The sequence below is a fragment of the Erinaceus europaeus genome, chromosome X (genome assembly GCF_950295315.1).
Source record: "Erinaceus europaeus chromosome X, mEriEur2.1, whole genome shotgun sequence".
NCBI lineage: Eukaryota > Metazoa > Chordata > Mammalia > Eulipotyphla > Erinaceidae > Erinaceus > Erinaceus europaeus.
In genome coordinates, this window is record NC_080185.1 from 5,225,741 (window position 1) to 5,241,228 (window position 15,488).

General features: G+C 45.4%; 1 protein-coding gene across 7 annotated transcripts in view; it reads right to left on the reverse strand.

Moving 5' to 3' along the window:
- Nucleotides 1-15,488, reverse strand: part of MTM1 (myotubularin 1) — a 114,945-nt gene that overhangs the window by 73,829 nt on the left and 25,628 nt on the right. For 4 of the 7 annotated variants that reach the window (XM_060183550.1, XM_007530487.3, XM_016191463.2 and 1 more), the window contains 3 exons: nt 13,141-13,213; nt 8,723-8,795; nt 6,207-6,301 (listed from right to left, as the gene is read on the reverse strand). In XM_060183550.1, the coding sequence (XP_060039533.1) occupies nt 6,207-6,301; nt 8,723-8,795; nt 13,141-13,203 (231 nt within the window). In that variant the 5' untranslated portion in view covers nt 13,204-13,213. The remainder of the gene's footprint in view (nt 1-6,206; nt 6,302-8,722; nt 8,796-13,140; nt 13,214-15,488) is intronic. The other 3 variants (XM_060183551.1, XM_060183552.1, XM_060183553.1) reach the window with 1 other exon arrangement.

A 15,488-nucleotide genomic window follows, 5' to 3' on the forward strand; every position in this document is an offset into this window, starting at 1 on the left:
CCAGGGCCCGGGAGGGGGTTCATGGGGACAGCATGCACCTTACCATGCCAGAGGCTCTGGGTTTGAGCCCTGGCATCACATGAGAGCACCATGAGCAGCACAAAGTGAGCGCCATGGGTGGTAGAGTGCTGCTGTGGTATCTCTCTCTTCTCTCTGAGTTTCTCTAAAAATAGAGAATAAGGAAGCATTAAGCTGGGCAGGTGGTTCAGTGGCATCATGAAAACCACAGGTCATCAATTCATTCCCTGTACATGCACTAGAAGCAAACCAGGTAGAATACATGCCTTACCAAACACGAAGTTCTGAGTTCCAGCCCAGGCACCACATGGGGGGGCATGGATGGCACCAGGGGAGCCCCATGAGTGGTGAAACGCTATGATGCGGCCCCTCCCTCTTCTCCCCGCTTCCTTCCACTCTATCTCTGTCTCAGAAAGATTAAAGGCTAGAACATCAGGCAGGGGAGGCCACTCAGCTGGATCACATATACACAAGCCCCTGTCTTCAGTGCCTGGAGCCAAATTAAAACCAAGACAAAACAAACAAAACACACACACACACACACACACACACACAACTTGGATTACCAATGGTTGGAAAAATGGCACGTGCCAGCCTTCCTCATCAGGTGACAGTGACATCAGCTGCACACCTGGGGACAGCTGTTGATTTGGGGATGGGTAAGATGGGACACTAGCGGCCTGGGAGGTGATGCATAGACAGTGCTGGACTCTCAAGCATGAGGTTGAGACCAGTCCCTAGCACTGCATATGCCAGAGCACTTTTTGGGCTCCCTCTTCCTCCTCCTCCTCTTTTCACTCTCTCTCTCTCTCTCCCCCCCATCATTAACAAATACTTAAAAGACAGGATACTAAATGGTGGTGTTATCAGGGCATATGAAGAACACAGGGGGGTCCTGAAGAAGGGTGGACGCTGTTGCTGGCACAACAGGGAGTGAGGTTGGGAGATTCACCCACTATGTTACCTAGGAAGTTCCAGGGAACATACAGCCAGGAAAGAACCCAGAGGCCCCTCAAACAGTGAACTCCAGGGAGAAATATGGGATGCTTCTCTCTGTGTCATCTTGCTAGCTCGAGGCTCCCATTTGCAAAAGCTAGAAGCGTCAAAGTGCACTGTGCCACCCCCTTCTCTGTCATCCTCTGGGGCCTCCTACTGCTCCCCTTGCTGCCAGCCCTCCACACAGCAGCCACATTGGGGAAGGTCTCTCACAAAAGTTTAGTCTGAGGCTCTCATCCTTGACTTTGACAAACTTCTCACAGCCGAGTTCGTAAACCCAGTCATCCTGCACAGGGTCTCAGGGCCTGGAATGTGCTAGAATCCAGCCTCATGCCCCTTCTGTCCCTCTGTTCCAGCATGTCACTTGGCTGTCTTGCTGGTCCACCTGCTCTTCTGGCTTGTGACAGGAAAGGCATGGTGGACAAGAAGCCTCACTGGCCTGCCCCTCCTCCCTCCCTCCCCCAGCACCCCTCTTGTATGGGAACCTGTTAGCATTCTTTCACACTGGGTTCAGAGGTCACCTCCTCTATAAAGATCTATGACTCATTGGCAGGGACAGCCACACTTGGGAGTCACCTCCCAGCATTATGCAACCTCCTCAGGCTTAGCCAAGTGATTCCACAATCACTCGTCGGCACAGCAGCCACCCAACTCGGTGTCCCAATCACCATGGGGCCTCACTGGATGTTTCTGGAAGAATGAGGTGAAGGTATGAATGAACAAAGAGCTCAGCTGTCCTCACCCATGAGGAAACTCCCCACATGTGTGCCTAGAAAGCCTTAAGAAGCTATCTTCCTGAAGTCCTGAGGGCCTTAAGGTCAGGGGCAGCTGTGGGGGTTCTAGAGTCCTACAGCAGTGCTGGTGCCATGCCTGGGTGTGGTAGGGGCCCAGAAGTGGCCAAAGCACAGTAGGCAGGCCTCTGCTGGTAGGGACTCACCAGACACACTTTGCTGGCATAGCTGCTATCAGTCGGCCCCTGGGCTGGTCTGACAAGGAAGGCCTTGCCCCTGGACAAGACCACTGCCAGTGTCAGTAAGACAGAAGGCCTTCCTCTGGCTCCCCAGACTGGGCCCCCGCTGGGCCAGGCTCCACCTGTGTGCTCGGAGCACAGTGGTTTTGCAGACCAATAACTGTACCCACCCAGAGATGGTAAACAGGCTGTGGCCACAAGGGACAGTGTCACAAGCTCAGGAGTGAGAATCTGAAGGAGGGCTGGGGTCAGGGCCTAGCTTGCAGTGCAGTATTAACCTTACTACACATGACCCAGTGGTACCACATGGGAGCACTGCAAGGCATCAGACGTGCTCCATGGGTCGTGGAGTAGTAACTCTCCTCTCTGTCTCTTTGTTTGTCTGTGTGTCTCTCTCTCTGACTTTTCCTCGATTGAACTAAGAAACGAAGAATGAAAAAATTAAGTCAGGGAAGTGGCCTCGGATCATCCCTGGGCACTGAATTGAGAAAAGAAAGTTCAGGTAGGGTTGGCTCCAGAGAGGAACGGCTGTCGAGGTGGTATTCCATGTGAGGGGAGGGGGCTCAGTGTGCACAGCACAGGATGGCACATGCAGCATGAGTGGAAGCTGAGGGATTTAGAGAGTACATCCTGTAAGGCACCGGTGTGTGTGTGTGGGGGGGTGTTTATCCTTTTATGAGACATACATTTTCAAATGATTGTTACATATTTCATTTACTAACAAGAGATTGATAGAGCAAGCATGTCAGAGCATCACTGGCACAAATGATACCAGAAACCGAACTCAAGACTTCAAGCTTGAAAGGTCAATGCTTTATTCATTGTGCCACCTCTTGAGTCACATGGTACATTATCCAAGGGAGCTATTACACTGGTCCTAAGGATATATATTTATTTTTTAATGCAGTACCAGGAATGAACCAGGAGTGTCTTGTATGTGTGGTACTACAGGGAAGCCTCCCAACATAATTATTTATTTATTTTTCTATATGTAGAGGGAAAGACAGAGAAGAGCCAGATAGGGAGACAAAGAAAGAGACCCCAGCACTGGCCCACCACTCAAAGAGCTCTCCCTGGGGGCTGTCCATGGTGCTCCCATGGGAAGCTGGGGATTGAACCCAGAGGCTCACAGCAGCTAAGGCATTGCTGACTGAAGTGTACATTCTACCTATTGTGCCATCTTCTGGCCTCCGAGAGAGCATATTTGAATCTGTGGGCAATGGGGGGGGGGTTAATAATAGTTTCGGAAGTGAGAGGTAAGTGGGTCATCTGAGCTAAAGGTGGGGAGTTGAGGGTAAGGGGTAGCTAGCACAGTGGTTATGCAAAAAGACTGTCATGCTTGGGGCTCCAAACTCCCAGCCACTATAAGCCAGAGCTGAGCACTGCTCTGGTAAAAACATAGACAGATAGACAGATAGATAGATAAATAAGTAAATAAATAAATAAAACTGGGGGTCATCAGATATAGCAGGCAGGACAGAGTGGGATCGAAGACCACCAAGGAGGGCCCAATGGAAGGAGGCCCCTGGGACAGCCTCCTGGCCTGGGGAGTCTGTCCCTGACACCCGAGGAAGTGTGGCCAGGCCAGAAACCCACAGGGAGCTGCTTGAAAATGCCAGGGAGGAGACAGCCCTTTGGCAAACGCACACAAAAACATTCACATTTTGTAGCAGAATCCACAATTAACACTGTTAGCCTGGACTGGACTGGACTGGAGAAACATTATAACGACCAGGCTTTTTAGATTCTTGTATAACCACTTTTCTGGCCAGTTTGATGCGTTTTCTGCCATTAGTAGTTGGCTTTTTATCGATGGACTAAATATTGTGGCCCATCGGTCAACATGCTTAGCAGAAACTCAATGGAGAAAGCAAACAGTTGTGGGTGTCGAGTGAGCATTGCATTCACCCTCCCACACACACACACACACAAACCCAGCACAACTCCCACCCTCCAGAGTGTCAAAGGCAGGATAAACAGCTAGCTAAGTGCTCAACCACCAATCAATGGAATCTATGCTCATTCTGCATGGACAGCAGAAAACCAAACATTTAGACTCCCACCCTCCACATACCCCCAGTCCTGGGGCATTGAATGGATTTACCTCTGATCTCTTCACTACAGTTGTCACTTGTTTTGTGGAGTTGCAGCTACACCACATACACATATCTGACCACAGTTCCACAATTTTAATGACTGCCCAGTTCAACACAAAACAGACCTGGGGCTGCATGGTTAGTCAACAGGCAAGAGTGTCAGAGGGAAAGGGCATCAGAGCATTGGCTTCCATTCTAATTTCTGCTGGCTTTCACATGAATTTGCAGAAAATCCCTCAGTCTGTTCCCATCTGACTGGCGGGAGCTATGAAGGACTCATCTAATCCAGTTGTGCAGAATAAGTGCCAGATATCCCAAGGGTCCCACTGTCCCACATCCTTCATTTCTCAGGACAGAAAACCAGCTTCTACTTCCATCTTCATTCAAGTGACAGCCTGTTCAGTAGCCTAGAACCTTCTTGAGTTGGTCAATGCCCCTTCTCAAACAGGGCCCCTGAATCTGAGCACAAGCCTTCAGATGGGCCTACCACCTCTCTTTGTCCTTTCATTATACTGTACTCCCGTCAGCTCAGTCTACAAGTACATTGACTTTCTAACCAATCATGTCCCATTACTAGACCCAGTAAGTGGTGGCCTCTTGAACAGAGACCTCCTCCACCAGTTACTGAGGTAACTACTCCCACCCTAACATCATAGTCATTGAAGGCCATTTCTAACCCCAATTCTGTCATCCAGTTTGTTAGACACTTGGTGTTTCTCACATACTGGACATTTATGCTCCTGTGGGCTCACTGGCATGGTATCCCAATCACTGCAGAGGAAGGAGCACCCCACCACCCCAGCAAGGTGTGTTAGTAACCACTCTTCTCGGCTGGCAATGAGCTTTTAGTACACCATATGTCCTTGCTAGGGCCTGCCACATACCTTGATTCAATCAAGGCGCATATCAACACCCAATTGCTTCCTTTTCTCCTAGGTAGTTAAGACTCATCTAACGAAATGATTAACTCTAACTGTCACCAAGGGTTCACATCCAGCTTACTGACGTGTTGATTTCCAAAATCTTTTTTCACATTCTGGAAAACCAAAACACTTCTTTGGCTCCAGGCTTCCACAGAAGCCTGATAGATAGATAGACAAATAGGAGTAAAAAGCCAATCTCAACAGCACGTAGCCAGGCTGTGAACACAATAGAATAGGCTCTCACTGCAAAGGCAAATGGATTTGTTTTAAGAATATTTCCCCAAACTTGGACACACTAATGAACATAATGTAAAGAAGTCTGAAAAGCAGCAAAGTAATTCATATTAAAACTGCCGTCCAGGAACAGGTGGTAAAAGCAATCAAACAGATGCCCTCCCCGACACACACACACACACACACACACACACACACACACACACACACACAGTCTTCACATCACTTGTGTACAAGCTGTTGTAGGCCTACTTTACGGTGTGCACTGCACCTGCCTGTCCCCTCCATCTACTCCACCAAACTCTCCCTGTCCCTGAAGACTGATCAGGGCAAGGGAGAACTACCACACCACTCAGGTACTTCAAGAACAGCCACAAGGACCTTCCAGAGCGTCTCTTCTCTATGTAAACTTTCCATTCAAATGAACAGCCCTTGAGATGCCATGGTACACATTCATGGGTGGGATATAAGTCATACCGGAGCCATCTAAAATTCAAACTGCCCCCTGGTGCTTTGCAACTAAACTCTTGGAAAGCTCTAGGGCAGAGGATCCTAATGGGGGACCCACAGAGCCATCCTCCTCTTTTGTGCTTTCATGAATGCAGGTGCCTGATATGGAATAGCTAGGGCATCTGCGGTATTTCTTGGGCTTCCCAAGTAGCTCCCACCTGTGCCTTTGGTGAACAGGCCTGTTATACATGGTTTCCAAACTAGCAAAGGGGACTGTCACCAATCCCACCCCACTCTGACAAAGGACAAGGTTCTCATTTGTTATTTGCTTGCCTCTTTCCACACAAAGATGTTAGTGAGATGAGCTTCGCATAAGCCCAAAATTAAGAGTTAAGAAGCAAATATAGCCCCTCTCCCTTGTTAATCCGCACCTCAGTTCACTTGCCAAGGTAGGAAAGAAACAGTTCAGCATTATCTTTAACAGTAAAGAGCATCTTTATGTTGTTAGAGTCTACTCACCGTTTCCAAACTTCTTAAATAAAGACGATAATTTGTGATGTAAACTCTTCCCTTAATGGGGCCATTGAAAGGACATATGTAAATAACTTCTTTGTCTATTAAGATAAAAAAAGTACCCTAAAATAATGGAAATTTCTACCAAGATACATAACAAATGGCACAAACTTAATATCAACTGTTTGGCTAGCAATAACTAAAATAGAAAAATCACCGCCAGGTGCTGGGGTGCTTCTCTGCACTTGCTCTAAATGATGTCACTACCTGGGGCAAGGCGTAGCGACTGGTGGTAGAAGTGAACAGTGCTACTGCTGCTTCCCCAGAGGTATTCCAAGTAAAGATAACTCTTGAGCCACTTCAACCAGAGGATGGTAATCCATCTAGAATGCTCCCATGGGACTCTCCTCTATCTAGGTGGGGTTTGAGCTTGGCTAACCTTTACTCAGACAAACACGGTGCTCTTAATAAATGAATGTTCGCAGCAGAGATGGAAACACTTCTGCAGTGTAAGCTAGTCTTTGTTTTAAAAGTTCATAGAAGAATTTTGTCTATTCATTTCAAACACTTAAGTTATCTAAAACAGAAAGGCAAGAATTGTACCCCTCCTACCCTATGGTTTTGTTAATTAATACTTTCTTAAATAAAAAAAATGACACATGATCACATAATTGGATAAAGGGTCCAATTTCATGGGAAAGTTTGCCAAAAATTTCTGTGTAAATATGTCCCAATAAATGTGTTCAATGTTCCATTCCAGGCCATTTCCTGGATGGTTCTTAGAAAAAAAAAATTACACCTTTAGTAAGCTCAAATAAAAGAACAGAATTAATCAGGGAAGTCATTTTTTAAAACTGCGTGGTTTCTTAATTTTTAATTTATTTTTATTTTATTTTTTGAGAGATGCAGAGAGAGAGAGAGACAGAGAGAAACACCAGAGCACTGCTCAGCTTTGGCTTATGGTAGTACAGGAGATAGAACCTGGGACTTCGGAGCCTCAGGCATGAGAGGCTCTTTGCATAAGCATTATGCTATTTGCTCCAGCCAGGAAGTCATTTATTATAATGAAAATGTTTTTCAAAGATTCTTTGAAAACATCACTGATTTTAAATCTCTCATTTTTTGTTTTAACAATGGAAATTCTTTTCTCCTCAGGTGCTAAATGTGGACTGCCAATAAGGCTTCCTCATGCTAATATGGTAGGTAACTCACTAACTGGGTTCAGACTTGGACGGTGATAACAGAATAGCAAAAGTTCATGTATAAGGACCATCAAAAATAGGACTGGCTTTGTTCTGACCTGGATGTTGGGGTAGATACATACAAGTCTGCAACATAGACTCATTGCTCATGATACAAACCTCCCTCATTCACAACGACACCGTGCTGTGACCCTCACTTCACTGGCGCCATGCTCTAACCATTTAACCCAAACATCCCAGATCACGGGAGAATAGGTCTAAATGGTCCCTGTAATCATAATGTCACTACATGTAGTAGGAATCTGAGAGGGCAGTGTCAACCCTAAAATGAAGTAGGGAGTATCCACCATGCCAGTATTTGGCTTGGAATCTGCCAGACACTTCTGTGGTCTTAAGTCAGAATGACCTGGCCCTTCAAAAGAAAATCAACAATTAAAATGTCTCCTGACTATTATCATTATGTTATCTGCACCCTCTTCTGAATTTCAAAGAAGAGAAAATAGTTACTTTAAGTATTTTGAGTTGATCATTTTAAAGATATACAACAAAGACTAGAAAGTGTGACTTGGGGCCAGGTGGTGGTGCACCTGGTTGAGCGCACATGCTACAGCGTGCAAGGGCTCAGGTTCAAGCCCCAGTCCCCACCTGCAGGGGGAAAGCTTCACAAGTGGTGAAGCAGGACTGCAGGTGTCTCTTTGTCTCTCTTCCTCTCTATCACCCCCTTCCCTCTCAATTTCTGACAGTCTCTATCCAACAGATAAGCAAGTGTGGCTATCATTTACTTATAGCCCTCAAGTCATGAGAGTATATAGTCACAAAAGAAACTTTTGGGAGACAATGCACATTTTCCCCCACTGTATTCTCAGTTTAAAGTCCTGAGGGGATATAAGTCACTAGCCTCAAAGAATGGGAAGCTTTTCTTTTCCTTTACATATTATTATCTTTACTTATTTATGGGATAGAAATAGCCAGAAATTGAAAGGAATGGGTAGATCCATAGACAGAGACCTACAGTCCTGCTTTACTACTTGCAAAGCTTTCCCTCTGTAGGTGGGGACTGGGAGCTTGAACCCTGGTCCTTGCACACTGTAACATGTGTGCTCAACCAGGTGTGCCACTACCCAGCCCAAGGGTGGGGAGCTTTGAAGGAACTCTGAGATCAAGGAACAAAGACAGAGCTCTCTATCTGAACACTTCTAAACAAAGCACACCTATTTTTCCACATTTGATGAATTCTAAAGAGTTATAGGAGTTGAACCCACCAAGCCCTGTTGGACCTCTTCTCAAATTCTGCAGATCCCAACCTCCTGGGCTCCTTACCAGTAATCCGAGTCTCTCCCGGAAGTCGGGGGACAGCTTCATCCAGATCCTGAGTAACTCCATCTCTAGAAGTCTGGAACAAAACACATGACACAGGGACATCAGAAAGTGTCACGGGGGAGTCAGGCTGTAGCGCAGTGGGTTCAGCGCAGGTGGCGCAAAGCACAAGGACCGGTGTAAGGATCCCGGTTCAAACCCCGGCTCACAACCTGCAGGGGAGTTGCTTCACAGGCGGTGAAGCAGGTCTGCAGGTGTCTTTCTCTCCCCCTCTCTGTCTTCCCCTCCTCTCTCCATTTCTCTCTGTCCTATCCAACAACGACAACAATAATAATAACTACAACAATAAAAAAACAAGGGCAACAAAAGGGAATAAATAAATAAAATAAAATTAAATTAAAAAAAAAAAAAAAGAAAGTGTCACGGTCTATCTGCACATGTGTGTACGCCACCTGGCATGTGAGCAGCCCAAAACAGACTTATTCAAGAGAAAGTCTGAGCAAGATGCCTGTTATAGAACACTGGCACTGAAAAGTCAAACAACAAAAAATACAACTTTCAGGAGATGGCACAGTGGATAAAGCACTGAACTCTCAAGCATGAGGTCCTGAGTTCAATCCCTGGCGCACATGTACCCGAGTGATGTCTGGTTCTTTCTCTCTCTCCTCCTATCTTCCTCGTTAATAAATAAATAAAATACTAAAAAAAATGCACCTTGACCTAAATATTCATTTGCAATGTTACCTGCCAGTCTGTAAAGAGTGTTAACATGCTTCTCCACAGCATTGGATTTGAAACATCCTTTCCTAAAGCTTTGCCTAGCTAGCCATAGAGACATGGATGCCCAGAGAAGGTGGCATTTTCTTTATGCAGCTATGGTGGGGATGCACACAACATCTGCTTGGGCTTGCGGCCTCTTTTCTTTCTGTGTTTTCAAGTTGGGCTACAAAATCACAAGCACTGAGCACGTATGCAGCCGCTTTCTATTCCATAGTTTGTCATCTTTTGTTAAGAGTAGCCTGGGAACTGTGCTTCAATGTGGCCTTACCTAAAAACCCTCCAAAAACAATACAGTAATTAGGCAGGAGATTCATACAATGTCAAAAATAGCTGCTATACCAAACCAGACTTCTTTTAAAAGATATTTTCTTTATTTTTTTTATTTGATGGAAAAGAGATCAACTGAGAGGGAAGTGGGAGACAGGTAGAGAGGCAGAGATACAGGGATACCTACAGCACTGCTTTGCCATGTGTGAAGCTTCCCTCCCTGGAGGTGGGGACCAGGGGCTTGAACCTCGGTCCTTGTATACTATAATGTGTGTGTTCAACTGAGTGTGCCATTGCCCATCCCCCCAAATTGGGACTTTTTCTTTTCTTGTCCCAAGAGGCCTCCTTGTGTAGGCAGTGAGCTCAGGGTGGTCTAGAAACTTCTTAGCTGACCAAGACCTTAGAAGCCAATGATTTGCTTTACTGCTTTGTTTGCGAGGCCTCCTGAACCCAGTGGTGAGTTCTGGATGACATCTGCCCAGCTAGTCATAGAGACATGGATGCCCAGAGAAGGTGGCATTTTCTTTATGCAGCTATGGTGGGGGTGCGCACAACACCTATTTGGGCTTGTGGCCTCTTTTCTTTCTATGTTTTCAAGTTGTTTCCCTGCCACCGTTGCATGTGTGAAGTTAGCAATACTCCCCCTGGAGGGGAATTAGACGCAGGAAACAAGATGCATAGGCACCATAGGAACTGGCAGGGAAGATGCCGACCTAAGCTAAGAGGACACAAAAACCACGGGCCTGGACACCTGCGGAGGAATGGAGCAGCCAGAGGCAGGTTTCACCGGGTTTTAACAGTTCTCTCTCTCTCTGTGCTGGGACACAAAATGCAAATCCGCAGTCAACCTTTAACATGCACTAGTGCTTGCGACCTAAGATGCAGTTTTCACTAGCAGGGCAGGATGTATGCCTTCCTTAACGAGCAATACTACCTAGAAGTGATGAGACGGGAGAACGGATCCTCACACTAACTGAGAGCATGCCTAACCGGCTCAGCATGCAGCCAGGGAGAGAGGGAAAGACATCACAACACTGAAGCATCTTCCAGTGTGTTGGGAGCTGGGCTGGAACCTGGGTCATGAATGTAGCAAAACAGGTGCACTATCCAAGTGAGCTATCTTGCTGGTTCAGGGAAGTGAATGTTTGATTAACACAGGACAACATAGAATTAACATGAGCTAGACTTCATATCCATGGAACATGAATATTTATAATCACCTTCTTGAAGTTATTCCTTAGTTAAGAGATACTTCTTATACCATAAAATTACTAAGATCTAATTTAAAAAACATAATTATATAGTAGACATTTTAAATATATAATCTTATATATCTATATAATATATATAATCTTGGCAATTTGAAAAGGTCCCTGAAAACATGATACTCGAAGAAGCAAACTTTGCAGAAAGGACCCATGGATGTGACTGCCGAAAGACTTTAAACCTCTGTACTTCAAAAATCAAAACAAAATGCTACAAATATACTTCAAAGGTTAACTAACAATAGCTTGGGGGGCTGGGGAGAAAGCATAATGGCTATACAAAAACACTTTCATGCCAGAGGCACCAAAGATCCCAAGTTCAGTCCCCTACACCACCATAAGCCAGAGCTATGCAGTGTCCTGAGGGGGGGGGGGGAAGATCCCTTTAGGTGTGGGAGATAGCATAATGGTTATGCCAAAAAAAAAATCTGTTTAGGGTTCTGAAGTCTCAGGTTCCAGTGCACTACTCTCTGTGTCTTTCTCTGTGTCTTTCTTTCCCTCTCATTAAAATAGAACAAATAAAATGCATTTAAAAAAAACACACAGGAATTACTTGCCATGTACATTTAAGGGAGATTAATAATATAACATCTTCGAAATCATGTTCACATCAGTAGAAAAGAATCATGCAAGGGTCAGGAGAAAGATCACATACTAGAGCACTACTTTCCATGTGTGAGATCCTGGGTTTGAGCCCCAGAATCGCATGGGAAAATTAGGGGCAACACTGGAGAAGAGCCATGGATGGTGATGTGGTGCTGTGGTATCTCTCTCTCAGTGTCTCTTATTCTTTTTCTCTTTCTAAAGGAAATAAAAGAATGGATCGGGGGCCAGGTGGCAGTGCATCTGATTGAGTATGCATATCATCATGTGCAAAGATATGGGTTCAAGCCACCAGTCCCTACCTGCAGGGGGGAAGCTTCATGAATGGTGAAGCAGTACTGTAGGTTTCTCTCTTCTTTCCCTCTCTCTCTCTCTCTCTCTCTCTCTCTATCTCTATTTCTATCTCTATCTCTCCATCTCACCCTCACCTCCAAGAGAAATTTCTCTCATCTCTATCCAAAATAAATAAAAAAAACCTTTATTTATTTATTTTTTTTTTTGGCCTCCAGGGTTATTGCTGGGACTCGGTGCCTGCACTACAAATCCACAGCTCCTGGAGGGTATATTTTCCCTTCTGTTGCCTTTGTTGTTTATCATTGTTGTAGATGTTTTTATTGCTGCCATTACTGTCTTTATATAGGACAGAGAGAGATTGAGAGAGGAGGGGAAGACAGAGAGGGGGAGAGAAAGACAGACACCTGCAGACCTGCTTCACCACTTGAGAAGCAACTCCCCTGCAAGTGAGGAGCTGGGTGCTCGAACCAGGATTCTTATGCCAGTCCTTGCACTTTGCACCATATGCACTTAACCCGCTGCACTACTGCCCGACCCCCATAAATACATTTTTTAAAAAGGATGAATTGAGGTTACACCTGGGAAAAGATGCCAGTTTGCATTCTTTAGGCTGAAAACTGATGGCAGGAGTTTGAATTACCTTTCCATTGGGTAGTCAGGTGTTCATTCAAAAGTCTTGAAGGAATACAAATTAAAAAAAATACTTTAAAGCCATTTTTACTTTCAATCATTTGTCTCCCCAAATCTCCTTCTAGTTCTGCAATTCACCACTGCTATGCCATGCGATCTTCTGCTAAAGTTGTATCTGTTCAGACCAGGTGGCTATTTTATCATCACAAATAGAAAATGACACCAATATTCAGGAAGGTGTAACAGTAGACTAGGCTGTGGTCCTTGGCCTTAATCTCTGTCAAAGAAAGCTTTCAGGGTGAGGGATGGAGGAGGACCTCAGATGCAATGTCCACAGCAGCTCAACTGATAAACAGGCTCTCAACCAGAATTCCACAGAAGAATCCAGAAAAGCAAAACTCACTTACAATGCTCTGGAACAGGGTAGGATGGTAAGCAATCCTCTGTGTGTTTAAGTACTTCTGTTATGGGAGTGACTAATGAAAGAAATAATTCAGTAACACCAAAGAACAGCTAACTATTCAAATAAGGAAAGAGCCAAGCAGAGAATGAGATAGAGGTAAATGTGAAAATTCAACTTACCCGCTTAACAGATTCATTCTCCAAGGAGTGTGAGTTGTATTTAGAAGTTGGTGCAGAGGCCATACTGGAAACTCTACCAAGAGAGACAACATTCAAGTTGATTGTTTCCATCACCAGAACCATACTCAAGGAACTTTACTTTATTATTATTATTATTATTATTATTATACAAGGATAGAGAGAAATTGAGAGGAGAGAGGGAGAGATAGAGACAGACACTACCAGCACTGCTTCACCACTCGTGAAGCTTCCTCTTGCAGGTGGGGGCCGGGGACATGAAACTGGGTCCTTGCGCATTTTAACATTCAACTGGGTATACCACCAGCTAGCATCACAAGACAACATTCAACATCAACTGAAAATGTAGGCGCTGGGAACAGTAGATGACATCAGGCTAGGCCTGCACAGGATTTATGGGGGGACTCCCACAGGACAAGATATCCCAGCACACACAGGGGTGAGGAAGCACCTGAATCAGTAATTTGTAGCCTATGTGCAAACTATCAACTAAAAACCTTGAATGTCGGACCAGGAAGAGAGCTCAGTGGTCGAGCACAGGGCATACATGCCAGAGACCCCAGGTTCAGCCCTTAGCACTGCATATACCAGAGCTCAGCAGTGCTCTGGTGTCTCTCTACCTCTCTCTGAGGAAAATAAAAATAAATAAACCAAAGCCCTTACCGGTTGTTAACTGTGCAGTAGGATTCCACTTTCCACACTTGACTTGTAAAGATGATTTCAAAGCAGCCCAGCAGAATGATGAAAACGATAGACAACTAAACACACAATTCCTCCTTTAAGAGATGCTTTCGCTCAAGGGAAGTGATTGAAAGTGACAGGAAATGGAAGGAAATCAAATCAGCAAGATTTGAGCCGATCACCATTTTCTGGGGCAAAATATAGACTCCATTTAAATAATGCATATTCATTGCAGCTGAGACATAAATGAAAACATCCCATTCAGAGCACACATAGCATGGTCTGAACTCACGGATTTATTGAGACTTGCAAAGATCACAGTGCCAGCGAAACATGGGGAGGCTGTCCATCCTATTTATCAAAGTTAATGCTGGGGAGGAGACATAGGCACAGTCCCTGTGCAGAATGGATGCTTTTTGCCAGGCTCGCGAAAGAGTGACAGTCCACCAGGAGATAGGCATGCAGGCAGAGAGGCCCACAGCTGTGTGTAAGCCCCTATGACCTGACCTCTGTGCATGGCTGGTCACTGTCCCAAAGACAGGTCCCCAGGTCTCCTGCCAGTAGAGGCAAAGGACAATTGGGTGGTGGAAGGCACAGCATGCTGACACCTACCTTGGAGAGACATGAAACTGTAGCGCTGTGGCAACAGCGGTCTTGCAAACAAATCAACATTTCCAAAGAAAGAAGGAAGGAAGAAAAGAAGGAAGGAGCATGCCAGGGAGATAGTGCAGAGGTTGTGTTCTAGACCTCATGCAGAAGCCTCAGAGGTCCCAGGTTCAATCCCTGGTGCCATCACGAGTCACAGTGGAGTAGTACTCTGGTCTCCTCTCTCTTTCTCTGCTTTTCTCTTATGGAAATAAATAAATCTTTGGGTCACGTAGTGGCGCACCTGGTTGAGCACACATGTTACAATGTGCAAAGACCCAGCTTCAAGCCCTTGGTCCCCACCTGTGGGAGAAAGCTGTGCAAGTGGTGAAGCATTACTGCAGGTGTCTCTCTCCCTTTGTATCACCTCCTTCCTCCTCAACTTCTTTCTGTCTCTATCAAATCAGTCAATAAATAAAATATTTAAAAATTAAATAAATATTAAAAAAAACATTTTAAATGAGTTAAGGGGGGAAGACCCCAGAATCGAGGAGATGGCTCAGCACATAGAGCACACACATTACCATTAAGGAGTTCTAGCCCCAGCACCACAGACAACAGCAAGGGAGCCCCAAGGGTAGTAGAGAAGTCCTTTGGGAACTCTCCTCTCTCTCCTACCCTCTAACATACAAGCCAAAGAGGCCTCACAGTGGGATTATACACATATGAGACTCTGGGTTCATTCCCTGGAAACACATTAAAAATAGGCCGAGGGGGCAGGCGGTGAAACACCTGGTTGAGGGCATGTTACCATGTGAAAAGATGTAGGTTTAAGCCCCCAGTACCACCTGTAGGGGGGAAGGTTCACAAGTGTTGAAGCAAGTGCAGTAATTGTCTGTCTGTCTGTCTGTCTGTCTGTCTGTCTGTCTGTCTATCTATCTATCTCTTCCCCTCTCCTCTCAATTTCTCTCTGTCCCATCAAATAATGAGAGAAGGGGGAAAAATAAAAAGGAAAAATGCCTTCTGGGAGTTCTGGATTCATTGTGTAGGCACCGAGCCCTATG